The 14,751-nt window shown below is 39.2% G+C and overlaps 1 protein-coding gene across 2 annotated transcripts in view; it reads right to left on the bottom strand.

The window, feature by feature from the left end:
• The window catches only part of dym (dymeclin), a 52,095-nt gene that overhangs the window by 16,804 nt on the left and 20,540 nt on the right, over positions 1-14,751 (bottom strand). For both annotated transcript variants that reach the window (XM_044173433.1, XM_044173434.1), the window contains 2 exons: positions 14,500-14,594; positions 10,791-10,890 (listed from right to left, as the gene is read on the bottom strand). In XM_044173433.1, the coding sequence (XP_044029368.1) occupies positions 10,791-10,890; positions 14,500-14,594 (195 nt within the window). The remainder of the gene's footprint in view (positions 1-10,790; positions 10,891-14,499; positions 14,595-14,751) is intronic.

Below are 14,751 nucleotides of genomic sequence, written 5' to 3'. Positions count from 1 at the left end.
TATTCTTTTGTGTGTTGACCATGAATCAAGCTTGCCACACAGATGCAATAATGCATTGCATTGATTTCCACAGGCTGGCGGAGGAAGGTGTGCGGCGGTGTTGAGCTTTAACAGGCAGACCTGAAGAGGCAACTGTAGGAGAGCCGGCTATAATGAGGATTGATTGTGCGTCTGGGAGCAGAGGTGGCTCTCTGGGCTCAACTCCACTGCCTAGCTAGAAATGCTCTACTCTGTTCTGCTATGGCAGGCCGTAATTATACAGAAAGCAGGGACAGATATGGGAGACAACTGAGTAGGAGGAAGAGGAGGCAGAGGAAGGAAGACAGCAGCAAAAATGGAAGCAAAGAAGAACAGTTGATGGAGAAAGTCAATGCGATGAAGTGGAGACAAAAGGAGGAGAGGAAAGCAGAGTAGGAGTGAAGGATACCTAGTGTGTTTGTTCTCTAGCTCTGCACCCAGCTTAATGAGATTAGCCTGGCAGGAAAAATGCCACACTGGGGAATTCAGGTCACATGAAAATAGGCTAGCTAGACGTCTGCCTGGCTCTGTGTGTATGTTTGTCAAGTGGATGAGATTAAGAGGTCCACAGTCTACTTGAAACCCAGACAGGAATTAAATATATTGGCTCCTCCTCTTCCACTTCCCACTCTGTTCTCTTGAACTTGTTTTCCCCAAAAATGTATCCGCTAAACAGCCAGAAAACACCTGACGTGTTTGTATGACTGCATGAAACCATTACAACCTTTCCTTTGTTTCGCTCCCTTCCTCATTTTTTCCTTCCCTCCCCTCCTCATTTCTGCTCCTTCTCCTCCAGTCATGTGCTATTTTCCAGCCTCCTGCATTGTCATTTAGTCACAACCACTCATGCCGCTATGTCTTCTCTCCGCCCAGGAAAACATAGGCCTCAGACATGAGCTATATCATTAGTCTCAATGATCCTGACCCATTTTACTTGTTTCACCATTTATACAAACCTGACAGGAAGCCTGTGAGTGTGCATATATGCCTGTATGTGTGTGTGTGTGTGTGTGTTTGTAAGCTTTTCCATCTGTCTCATTCTGCTGCTAATACCTTAACATGCTGGGCACGAATGTGTTATGTCTGCAGGTAAGTTTGACCTTTGCTATCTGTCTGACAAGGGAAATTATAGAGTTTACAGATGCAATCAGTGACTCGGAAGGACAATGCCGGCACTACACTATCTGTGTGTGTGTGTGTGTGTGTGTCTAACCGTCCTATCATACCCCTGCGTGTTTTTATGCAAGTGATTGTGTATGTGGACAGGGTGTTTAGAGACACAGACATGTAAATCCCTGTAAAGTAGGAGCTGGCATCATTAAACCAATAGCTTAGTGATTCCCTGGCTGGCCCCGCTGCTCACTGCAGGCTGTTGCAGGGCAGACAAACCAGACATATTAAGAAAGAGTACTGACAAAGACAAGGGCATGGAGATAAACATAGACAGATACACAGACAGACAAACAGAAAGAGTGAAATGCCACACCCAAGACAGCCTGAAATCTCTTTATACAGTGTCAGAATACAAAACATTCAACAGAAATAGAAAGAATATTTGCATTTTCAACCTTGATGCAATATCATAATGAGCTAATACAAACAGGGAACTTTAAATAAGAAAGATAGATGAAGAAAAAAAACACCACGTGGATAGACAGAGAGGGTCAGACTAGCTGAGTAGCAGCAGCCTGCCGTGTCTTTTGGGAGTTTTTTTAAATAGGTCATTGTCTGACCTGCATTATGGTACCACTGGCATGTCATAATCACACCATTTTGTAGAGCATTGTGCCAAGGTTAGCCTCTTATTACCCAATAGCCTCACAAAACATCATTTGTCTCTCTCACACACACACAAAAGACAGTGTTTGCCCCCAGAACTACAGCACCAACATTATAGTCTGCATTTATGATCTGTTTAGGAAAGACTGTGTTGGACAATCGCTGCATCACTCTCTGTGTGGAGGGGAAGCCCACCATATTTGCAGACAGACACCTTATTATCAGTTTTAATAAGCACACTAACTCTCTAAGACTTGCCTAGCACTAACTGCAGGGGGCCTGGGGACAAAACAGCAGTGATGTTGGTGATGCGAGTGATAATGATAAAAAAGATGACGTCAACAGCGGCAACAGTACTCTGGCAGATAGGTGGGCAATGCTGATTGATCTGCTGCTAGCTGTGCCCTGTTGTGCTGTGCCTCGATCAGGAAAAGACCAGGGCACAGCAGGGCTGCCCTAATTACCATTTGGAAGCAGACAATCTTTAGGACCCCAGAGCACCTGCTGCTCGGGTGGCAATCCTACTGCCCGGGAATAAACACAGAAAGAGTCAGAGCGACCAAGGACAGAAGATAAGAGGCTGACAGGTATACAGAGAGACAGGCTAACAACTAAACTAACACCTAGGCCTAGCATAGTCTTCACTAGGCATTTGAGGAAATAAATTTGAAAGAGACTAAAGGCTCTCAGCAGGATACTGCCTTAATGAGTAGAACACAAGGAGACAGACATAATGAGCTACATAAAGAGTGGTATCAGTCTAAGAGGTTACTTAGAATTTGTAAAGCTCAACCTCATTATAGATTCATTTTATTCAGTGTTAACTTTTATGAAGACCACCAAAGACTTGGCAATTTAAACCTCGAGTTCGGTTCATGGAGTGCAGGTAAAAAAACATGTCTTTGCAAATTTCCTCCCAGGGATAAATAAAGTATCTATCTATCTATCTATCTATCTATCTATCTATCTATCTATCTATCTATCTATCTATCTATTTTAAACCTCATTTACTAACAACACCTTAGTAGGGGCTGTTTTGATGGGGGTGTGTTGCTTCAGGTACTGGTCAGACAATGAAATATGATTCAGGAAGTCCAGTTAGATCCCTGAGTTTGAAGGCCTATCAGACACCAAAACCTTGCACAGCAGTTTGCATTAAGAAGTATTTTGCTACTCTGGAAAGCTATCATGGCGGCAATCATTTTATCTTTCATCACAGCAAGCGCAAGGTAAACAGTAGAAATATCAAGTTCATGTTACAAAATAATCTACCAGGAATGTGAGCTTGCACGTATTTGATTGGCCAACGCAGGCAAACAGAGAGTAGAGCGCGCACATCCACAAAACTTTTACAGGTGGTAGATCAAAAAACAAAATTAAGGCAAAAGTTGTACTGATAGCTTGTATTGATTAAAGCTTGTGTAACAGTAAAAAGTGACTACTCCATTAATTTTTTTTTGCACGTGACTATACAATCAAAAAGAATGGCTTTGTTGGAAACTGAAATCTACTCAATTTTTTAGGTGAAGCTGCATTTGAGTTTTTGGTGCAACTAATAATAATTAGTGTGATATCTTTGATTTTGATATGTGAGTAAAATGCTAGCTTGCCAGGTACAAGCTGCTTCTCACTACATCACCAAACAAGATCAATTCAGAAGTACCCGATATAATAACCTAGTTAATAATCCTCATGTTAAACTACTAGACTCCAGACCACGAGCCAAAATCTTTAACTGTAGGCAGATACATTACAGGTTTGAATTGGGATGAAATTGAGAAAATAAGTAAAATCTACGGGTGCCCTACACCTTACTCATTTCTCTCCTCATCTCTCCTCTCTGGGTATTTTCACATGAAATGACAAGAAGCTCTGTGTGTGTGCACTGTAACCTCTGATTTCACGAAAGCAGTGTGATAATGTACATCAGTCTTGTAGGGTGATTGATTCTACATCAAAAGATTAAGAAATGTGACAGGATAATGTAACATTCATACTTCAATCAATCAGTTCCTACTTTCAGCTACACCATGTATGAAGGGAGACACTGATCTCTGTCCTTGCACATGATTTTGTCCCAGAGTGTCCATCAGCACTGTGGAATTAGATCAAATGAACATGTCAGCATAAGGCCAGGTGACGAAACTGCCATATTTAACAATCTCAGAGACTGAGAAGTAAAAGTTGAAACATGAGATTCCTATTTGAGATTGAGCCACATGGAAGCTAAACTGAACATTGACATAGTAATTTCATATAAAATATACAGAGGGGAGAAAGATCAGGAGAGGATGGAAAAGGAGACTGGAAGTGAGGAATACATTGCCCAACATTTCCCAAGTCATTTTCAAGTAAGAGCAACACTTTACTACTTTACTTTAAGTCCCCTATTTAGCATTTATAGGCAGTAAATAAACATTTAGAAATAGTTTATAAGACACTATAATGTAGTCGTAAGCAGATCTAAGTGTTTATTAATGTATTTGTCAACAATTATAACTCCTCCTGTGTGGAGGCTGGTGTATAAATAGATAACGAATGACAACATAGTAAAACACAGTTGTAATAATATAAAAAGTATCTTTATAAGAGAAGTTAGAATTCTTGACAAATACTGTACATTAATACACTTTAAATGTCCTTATATCTGCTACATTATAGTGTGTTATAAACTATTTATTAAATGTTTATATACTGCTTACAAATGCTAAATAGGGAAACTTAGAGTAAAATGTTACCCCAGCAAGATACTTAGATATACATTTTATTACTACTTTTATTACATATTATTTTACACCACTGGTGTGAGAGCATATCAGCATATCAGGACTCAAAATCTTCTCCCACTTACAAGTGACGATAGCCTGATCGATACTGGATTTTTGAGGCTGTTCAATATTTGTCGTCAATTTGTTGGCCGGATCCTACATTTTTTTTAATATAAACACATATGATTCCTTAGATTAAAAAAAAGAAAAAAAGACCACGATAAATACTGAGTGGGACATTTAACAGTTGAAAAGTCAAATTAGCAGTGCTCTCTGGTTGAGAAACTATATAACACTGTTTCTAAATTACCTCAGACCTAGTTTGGCATTTGTGTACAGCAATTTCTTGTTACTTATCGGCCAAAACACACACCGATATATCTGCAATAAGCTAATATCTGTCGATTTATTGGTCTAGCTCCACATGGGACCTTGAAGACAGCATGAATCTATTAGTAGAGTATGTTTGAGTCATCAGCTGACAATGTAAAACCCACTCAAGGCAATGAAAAATTACAACAAAGCAAAGAAAAAAATAATCTGATGCAGGCCACTTCAAATGAACTAAATAATCATTTTCAGCACAAACATGAATGCCACTTGATTAAAAACTCAAACAATAAGTGATGTTGGTTGAAGTATATGTAGGTGAACAGATAATTACTATAATCTACTGTAGTGTTAGTGGAAAACTGTAGATTTTGCAAAACAATCCTGTAGCCTTTAAGAAAGTGGCAAATTCCTGGAAGGCCTGATAACAAATAGAAGGCGTAATGTTTATTATCTGTTGATATTTCCCTAAACAAGAGGAATGGTGCTACAAAGCTAATGCATGTGTCTACTCTGGCTATTAAAAAGAGATCACAGATTGTGACTCAACCAGCGCACATAAACACATAGACAGGGTGGTCCAACATGCTTCTGGCTGTGTGTGTGTGTGTGTGTGTGTGTGTGTGTGCGTGCGTGCGTTTGTGTGTGTGTGTGTGCGCACGCGCGTGTGTGCGCTTGTAGTCTCTTCCCAGAAATGTGCAACAGTAAACAGACTAAGAGGCAGAGAAGTAACATTACCACTACCACTGGCTGGGAGCATAAACAGTGACATACAACGCAATGCAATGAAACACAGCACGTACTTCCTTCTTTTAATGTTTGTTTGTGTGTACGAGCACATGTCACTGCACATATCTCAAAGGAGAAGAAAAAAAACATCTGCAATCAAAAGGTGCAGAGGTTGCAGAGAGCAACCATGGGGCCCCATGAGAGCTGCTCTGCTTGGACTGGGAGCCTCTGGCTGTCCCCTGAGGATTCAAGGGGCCCTAGCCCTTCGCTCTTTCTTCCCTGACACTAACCAGACACAGCAGCACAAACACATACAAGGATGGGGTGTGTGTGTGTGTTCTGGGTGTGTACATGTGAGAGACAGACATAGACCAAGAGGCAGACATGGGGGGTGGGGTGGTGGGTGGAGACGGACGACATTAACACATAAGCAGAATGCACCCAGCTTTAAAAGGAACAGTTTTTCCTCCTATAGTGCTTTGTATCGAGCTAGATTGTTCTGGTGTGAGTTGCTGAGTTTTGCAGTTGTTGAGTTGTGAGCAGTTTCATGTAGGAGCTAGTTCCTACACGAAACTGCTCACAACAAATCTGTGGATTATCTTGAGTAACCGGGTCATGATTTCTGGAAAGAGACATTGCTGTTGAGTTTTTCAAATGTATTGTTTTGGTGCTTTGAGCGCCACAAGCCGAGTGCCATATAGTCCCATTATATTACAAAAATGCAGACATCACTATGGCCGATATCTTTAAAACTCGGCAACTCACACCAAAACAATCTAGATGGATAAATAGCACTCCGGGTAAGTATTTTTAATTGTGGGGTGAACTGTCCCTTTAACTAACAGCTTAGAGCATTTGACAAAGTTTTTTCATATCCTCCTCTTAGTCTCTCGTAAAGAGAGCAATTACATGTCCAGGACAATCCCACATTACACAAACATTAGTTCTCTCTCCAGAGCCAGACTCAGCCAAATTACATTGTTTCCAGATGCCCCTCACAAACCCACCCTCTCTCCAAATCCCCCTCATCTCCTCTGCTCCTGCTTGTTTCTCCTCTATTGTTCTTCTTGTCTCCTCTTTATCTCTCTCTATAGTTCCATAAACGTCCTCCCTTCCCAAATTAAAATGTGGATTTGTGAATGACACCAGAGCAGGCTGTTGTCAATTACACTACTACTGGAGGAGAGTGAGACCCGAGATGGAGAAAGCAAAGGAGTTGACACAATAAGACGGCAGTCCTTTGAGATGTCACATCTCCAAAACCAATGATGGCCTTAGCCAGTGTGTGAGGTCATTATAAGAGACCAGATAAGAAAAGCTATGCATAAGGTTTTATGTAAACTTCAATTTAAGATTCATTCAGAGGATAGAAATGAATCGCTGGTCAGCTAATGTTTAGCTTGTAGATAACGTTTGCAACCATTAACTTAAGTTATATGGAAAAACCTTCCTTTCCTATTTGCAGTTGTATTAAACATTTAACTAGCTGTTTATTTTTCATCTATGATCTCATTCCTCCATTGAGATGAACAAATGAGAGATATTTGCTTAAAATTTGGTCCATATCCAAAGAAAGTTTAAGCGCTCATTCAGAAACCAGACAGTGTTACCATCCATGACAGATAAACAGTCCTATGTAAAATTCACTGTAGCACAATGGGTCAGTTCTGTTGAAATGATCTGATGAGTAGAGCAGAAATGATCGTAGAAAAATAATTGCCAACTATTTATGTAATTGATTAATCATTTGAATCATTTTCATTCAAGTAAAAATGCCAAAATTCTCAAGTTCCAGCTTCTCAATTGTTTTATGTGATAGTAAACTAAGAATATTTTGAGGTTTGTGGAGTGTTGCTAGGACAAAACAAGCTATGTGAGGATGTCCCGTTGGGCTCTGGGAAATGGTGCTGGGTATTTTTCACTATTTTCTGACATTTTACAGACCAAACTATTAATAAATGAATTAAGAAAATGCAGATTAATTGATGATGAAAAGGAATTCTTCTTCAATTCAACTGAAAATAAACAAGACTAAGAGACTACAGCTACGCTAGCAGCTCCATGAGGTACTACTTAGGGACAGCAATGCCTTGAGCTAAATGCTGACATTAGCATCCTAACATTTACATTTACCAGGTTCACCTTCTTGGTTTAGCATGTTAGCATACTATCATTTGCTAATTAGCACTAAACACAAAGTACAGCTGAGGCTGATGGGAATTTCATTAGACTTGCAGGTTTGGTCATAAATGACAACATTTTATCACATATTACAATTCATCCTGAGGTGGACATGAATGTGTGATACTAGAGCAAAGGTCATCATTAAAGTCATCAGATTCATCCTCTCTGTACCTTGAATGTCTGTACAAAATTTTAAGACTTCACAAAGACTGGCAAGTTGAGCACAATCAGTGACAAAAATGATTAACAGCAAGAATCAAGGCCAGGCTAGAAGATCCCCCTTCCCTCTGACAGGGGACCTTCCAGGTTTTATCAAACACTCAAAAACACCACTGACTAAGACCAAGACGTTTACTACCAAGTACATGGGAAAAACTGATTGTGGTCTTTTGTGTGAGCTCACATGAAGCTCAACTGCTGTCCAAGACACAATTAAACTGAATGTATATCTCTAGGTGGGTGTATGTGTGTGCACATGCTCAGAAGGTAAACAATACAACATGTTCCTTTTAATCAAGAGATGTCAATAAAGCTAAAAGTTAACTTCAAGCTGTGAACAGTAGCCACGGGAACCCTTGTCGACATGGGAACCAATGTCACATTGAGTTAGTATAGTCTAAGCTCAAGGATAACAGCGGTATCAGAAAAGTTGACAGGCTCAGTCTTAAAAGTCTATGACCCAGACTGGATGTCAGACACTATTCTAGGAAAAAAACCCTCACTGTAGAATTCCCATGAAACAATCATACTGGAAATCTGCCTTGTGCCCTTAAAGAACACATTGAAACTCTACCAAAAGCAGGAATGCTGTTGTGTAGTAGACCTTACACTTTGACCTCTCACTGTGTGTTCGTATATTTGTCTTATTATTGTTGTCACTATTATTATATTCACTCTGAGTGCACTTTCTATCGAGAACAGCTGCCTGGACTGATATCTTTAACAGAGAAGATTTAATCATGACAAAGTAATCTCTCTTTATGTTCTTATCTTCCATTTTCAGTCATATATAGTGGCCGTTTATGCCTGTGTATAAATAAAACAGAGCATTTAAATAAAACCTGAAGGAAATAGGCATACAACATAGCTGGATAATTATGCATAATAATGCATACATGTCTGTTTGTAAGGGGCCTCATCAGACGCTACACGGTTGAAGGAGCACGCAGACACTTTCACGTTTCCCCAACACCTAAGGGCATCTATGGGGACCTCCTTATACATCTCCAACCCCCAAACACACACACACAAATATGTTTATGCGCACACACACACACACACACACACACACACACACACACACTTATCTAGGACCAATGAGACAGCCAGACCAATGAGACGTATACAGATAGACCTGAAGGCAGATGTGCCTCAACACAAATCCAGACAATTATAAATAGTCAATAATCAACAGAGTGCACTCATTGGTCAGGTGTGGCTACTAGTAAGATCCATAGATACTTGATTGTATTGGGACAACATCCTGTTTCATTTAATGGTATAAATTTCGCCAGTTAGTTACTGTGTTGCTGTTAAAATTTCAATTTCAGATTAACACTGATGTTTCAGAGAAATTTCATTATTATTTTGGTGCCACTTTGAATGACTAATTTTAACAATAAATTTTATAAACGCTCAATTCTTTCATCACATATTACTCTACAAGTGGAGACTCCATTTCAGTACAAATTAAATAAGTGGGATGTGGGCTGGAAAACTAATAAGAAGAAGACAAAAGGATTGGAGCAGACAGAGCTGCAGTCTGCTACTTGACGGATGGCCTACAGCAACAGGCCTTAAATTTGAAGCTTTCCAGCAGTTGAAAACGTACAAACAGCATCAAACTGTGCACCACATCCTCAACTGAATCCCAGTGAGTACCTAAACTGGTCAATATAACTTGTGCTAAGAGCATAATGTGGAGTTGTCTCTTTTAAGCAGACTAAGAGAGACATCATTCAAAAACATTTCAAAATCCATGTAGAGGAGATGCTACAAGGCAGACCAAATCAAGTGCGGCAGCACATGGCATTATGTTTTTTCTTGTTTATTATAGCAATATCAATAATGCTGACAGTGATGAATACAGTGGCTGATGAACTGAAAATGTACTGATTATAATTTAGATGATAAATTATTCACTTGAGTGATTTATTCAATAAAAAATACAAAGTATTTTGATCAGCTTCAAATTCAAAATGCTATGATGATTACTTGTTTTTCAAACCATTATAAAATGTTTGGGTAAAATAGTTAGGGTTACTTTAGATGAGAAGATCAATACCACTTACAAAAAGGGGTGTAGGGTACACACATCCAAAAAACTTCTACAGGTGCTAGATCAAAAAGCAAACTGAAGGCAAGAATCAATGCCTGATGGAAGCTATTAGTACAGTGTGCGGATCTTCTGTTTGACTCTTGTCAATCTGTATCTATCTGTATACTAAATATGAAGCTTCATCCAGCAGCTGGTTAGCTTAGCATTAAGACTGGAAACAGGTAGCCTGGCTCCATCCAAAAGTAGCAAAATCCATCTACGAGCAACTCTAAAGCTCACTAAAATGTTACATCTAATGTAGTTTGTTTAATCCATACATAAATTGAGGTGTAAAAATTACAAATTGTGATTTTATGTGCATCACGTGCGGGTTTATTTCTTGGCCAGGAAGTTTTTGCACCCAGCCACAAAATAGTCCCATACATAAGCATAAGTTTGACATTTCCCCGATCCCAAAATCTTGAACTATTTCTTTAAGACAAAATTTTGGTCTGTTGTAACTTCTGATTTATCACTAATTGGAAAAAAAAACCCCAGAGTACTTGATTATCATTTTTTTGTTGCAGTCTTAAAATTTAAAATGCTAAACATGACAATATAAAAGTCAAAATTCATACTGCTTCCAAGTGCAAATTCATGTAACCTTACACTCATTAAACACGAGAGAGAGAGAGAGCGAGCGAGAGAGAGTATGTGTTACTCACATAGTCGGGCAAGGCTGTGTTGTCTCCCTGTCTGCCTCTCAGAGACTGTGTTGCCTGCTCCAAAACCTTGTTGTGCTTTTTGGAAAGCAAAGCAAATAAACTGCAGGAAAGACAACAGAGAGGGGAAAAGGAGTGAGAGCAGTAATGACAGATTAAGACCAAAGAACTCAAATACACAGTCGTCATACTACACATGTTGACCAGTAATTAATGTGCTGTAAATACTCAGCTTAACTGTAGAGAGAAGCCTTTATTTAAGACAGATTATTATTAGAGGCGGGCCTGTTTTGCTTTCTAAATGAGGCCTTTAAAATAATGAATAATAATTACTCTTGGAATAACAAAACAATCATGAAATTGGCAGGAGACAGTTTTAGAAATGATGTGTCAAAATACTAAAAATTAGGCCTAATTTACCATCAATTTACGATCACAAGGCCTTTTTCTAACTTGGTTTTTAGTTGCCTGAACAGGTCACAGTCTTGGTTACTTTTTGAAAATGTGCAGTATTTGCACATGTATGTGTTTGTTGTTGTAATTGTAGGTGAAAGTCTGTTATTTGACCCACTGGTTAACTGGCTTGCTTTACCCTTATTGTATGTGTTTGTGTGTGTACACTGGGTGGGATTGCATGATTGCATGTGATGGATGGGCACAGATATACATCAAGAGTCCTAGAGTATGCTTGGGTGACCTTGGGTAGCAATAGGGTGAGTCAATACACACACACACACACACACACACACACACACACACACACACACACACACACAGCATTAATGGCACGGAGTTGATGCCACAGTAAACTGACTCACTCAATGTATGGTCACACAAAAAAATGTTTGCTATGTTCAGCTTTGAGTAGCGCCTGTACAAACAACAACTTGCTGTCATTTGGAGTTGTTTTTAACTCTAAAAAACAAACAAATAAATAAAAATATTCCAAATGTTCTACTACATTGGTTTATTACATCTTACATGATCTATTACAGTCTTATTCTTAGAGTCTCATATAGTATTTATTGGGGTGATTATTATAATTATTAGTGACCTTCTGTTTTAATTACAATTACAACTTTTTAATAGTCTTTCTAGGCCCCCAAGGGTGTTGAATATTTAATTTGTGTGTCAATCAAGGAAAAACACTGCAGAATGAATTTAATTAAATGACAGCAAAGGGCTAGGGAATGTCAGATGCATGAACAGAGCTCAGCTAAGCCCCTTAGAGCTACACCTGTCCATCTGTCAGCATTGGAAAACACACAAACAAAATCTCTCAGCATTCGTTATCCAGGCTAATTGGCCAAATGATGGTTGCTGAATGGAGATATCTGAGCAGCTATGAGGAGGTCTACTTGTTATCTACAGACCTAATGTCAAAGGCCCTATTAGCCAAGACAACATAATAGGACCTTTCGTACTATATAGTCAGTGTTTTCTATTTCAAATGAGAGACCACCAACCAAGTTCCACCTGGGACGTGAGCCTACAAGAAAAGTACTGTGACTAGTTGCTCTGGCATATCCCTCATTTATGCCAAAGCAGTGACAGACAGGGCCGAGGAAACAGCGACACTGAAGGATTTCCACACTGCCGGCCTGATCCCAAAATCAGTTATGAGGCTGAACTAATGACAGACGTGGTCTACCCCGACACATTGAAGATGTAAAGGTGCTCTGTCTCTACCAGTTCAAAGGATGCTTTTTTTATCTGGGCACACAGTGCGTGGTTGTGTTACCATGACCATCATGGTATTTCATTGCTACTGCCTGCCAAAAATGGTATTTGTGTTTTTAAAACGAACTAATATGTCTCCTCTTTTCTTTGTTGTGTCTTATCAGCCGCTATGGTGATATAGAGGGGGGTAACATGCAACAAGGGCTCTTGTCTGGACTCCAACAAGGGGGGTTGCACCCCAGCTCTTTTTATTTCTTATTTTTGGGCTTTCTGGTGGAGTGGAGGCATGAAATGGTGCTGGTGCTGATACCGTGTCTACAGTAGAAGACGCAAAAGCAGGTACTGCAAAATCTGTTCAATATGCAAACTTTTGCATTTACATTTGTAAATATTCACATTTCGTGTGAATATTTTCTTCTAAATATTTTTGCCAGACCAAACAAGCCATTTTCAAATGTCGCCATGGGCTTTGTAAACTTGTAATGGGCATTTATTACTATTTGATGACATTTTTTAGACCAAACAATTAAATTAATCCAGGGAGTAAACTGTTGGATTTTTCGATAATGAAAATAATTGTTAGTTCCAGCCCTACTGTGAACAAAACTGTATCTGTTGAGTCACTGTTGCACACATTAGAGTAATCAGTGAATGAATGGACACGATGGAACAATGCAGCAGAAAGGGAATATTGATGGAGAGGATGAATAGAAAATAATAAGGAAAGATGCGGGTGGTGGTGGAGGCAGTTCAAACTCACTGTTGACTGTAAATAAACAGCACCAACTGTGATTCTCTCTGAGAGTCAATTAAGGAGCAGAGTTCAGCACTGCCTGGCAGACATTTGGAAATTCCTGGCAGGAAATTCCCTTTATCTAGCCAGCCAGTTTAGCCCAGCCCTGGCCATCATAGTCATCATCATTATCATTATCATCAGACATGGAGTCAGTTGCTCTACCACACTACAGGACAGACATGTACACATTCACAGACAGTGTTCCTCTCTGACTCAAAACACACAGAGTCACAGATATGGAGAGAGACACAGGCAGGGAGATAAAAGCAATCATTGAGTGTGCGTCAATGTGTGCGCAACTACAGGGAAGGAAACACTCCTTCCCGTGTGTCTAATTTCTTAGTCTCTTCTGCTGCAGCCATGGCCAAACTACTACAACGATGAATATTTTGTGCTGATTCAATATGAATCATTAAAATTAATGAGTCTGCTTGTGTGTGAATTAGAATTTCCACCCTTGTCTTTGGGCAATTTCTGTCTTTCTTTTGAATTAGAGTCACATACAAGGAATTTGACTCAGTTTTTTTGTTGCTTCCAAAGTACTTACACACAGTTCCAAGAACATTTTTCAGGAAGATAAAAATAGACATACCGCTAAAACAAGCACAACAAAGCCAAACAAGTAGGCGGCTTCTTTGCTTGCCTCACACAGATGAAGATTGTGTCGAGGCCTGCTACTTACTTGAAGCAGCAATTGAAGAAGGTGAAATACACACCAGCTTATGCTGATATTTTTGTATGCATTTTACACCATTGTGATGAAGTATTTTGATTTGTCATTTAATTCACTGAATTAGCCAAAAACAGACATTCCTATCTGGTTATTTTATCCGTTAGCAATTACTCAATTTATTATATCAAAATATGTATCGATATTGTGACATGAAGTCATATTGTATCCATATCATGCATCCCTAGTTGGAGGATATAAAGACAAATATATCAAGATCAGATTCTAATTTAAACCACTAAAGATAACATATTCAATGTCAAAAGGGCAAAGTATACTATAAAAATGGACTTGGTAAATTTTCCCCAGTATTTGACAACTTTATGTTTTGTATCAAACCACTTTTAATATTCTTCAGAACGATAAATTTACTAGAAAAAGATGAGAGCTGGATAGGTCATATAGAAAATGGATGGATGGATAGAAGAAAGAAGCTACCAAATTAACATATTCTATTATCCTCCATGTTCTGCTCTGTCATTTGTACACCTTCAGTGTGTCCTCACCTGATGATGCGCTGGGCAGCGTACTGGTGGAGACAACGAAACTGGCCTGACATGTTGGCAAGTGCAGCCAGACAGTTGGTGTGGAGGTACTTATCCTAGAGAGGATGCACACACAAACATACACGTTACCTGATGTTACTGGTAACCTGCAGATGACTGTGTTATTTCAAACTTTACTTTCAAGACAAATGCTGCATGTGGATGTAATTAATTACTATTTGGGTCTATAAAAGTGTCTACTATTTCTGAATG

This window comes from Siniperca chuatsi, linkage group LG18 (assembly GCF_020085105.1).
Source record: "Siniperca chuatsi isolate FFG_IHB_CAS linkage group LG18, ASM2008510v1, whole genome shotgun sequence".
NCBI classification, from domain to species: domain Eukaryota; kingdom Metazoa; phylum Chordata; class Actinopteri; order Centrarchiformes; family Sinipercidae; genus Siniperca; species Siniperca chuatsi.
The sequence above is the reverse complement of the archived record's forward strand: the minus strand, read 5'-3'. Positions and strand labels throughout refer to the sequence as shown.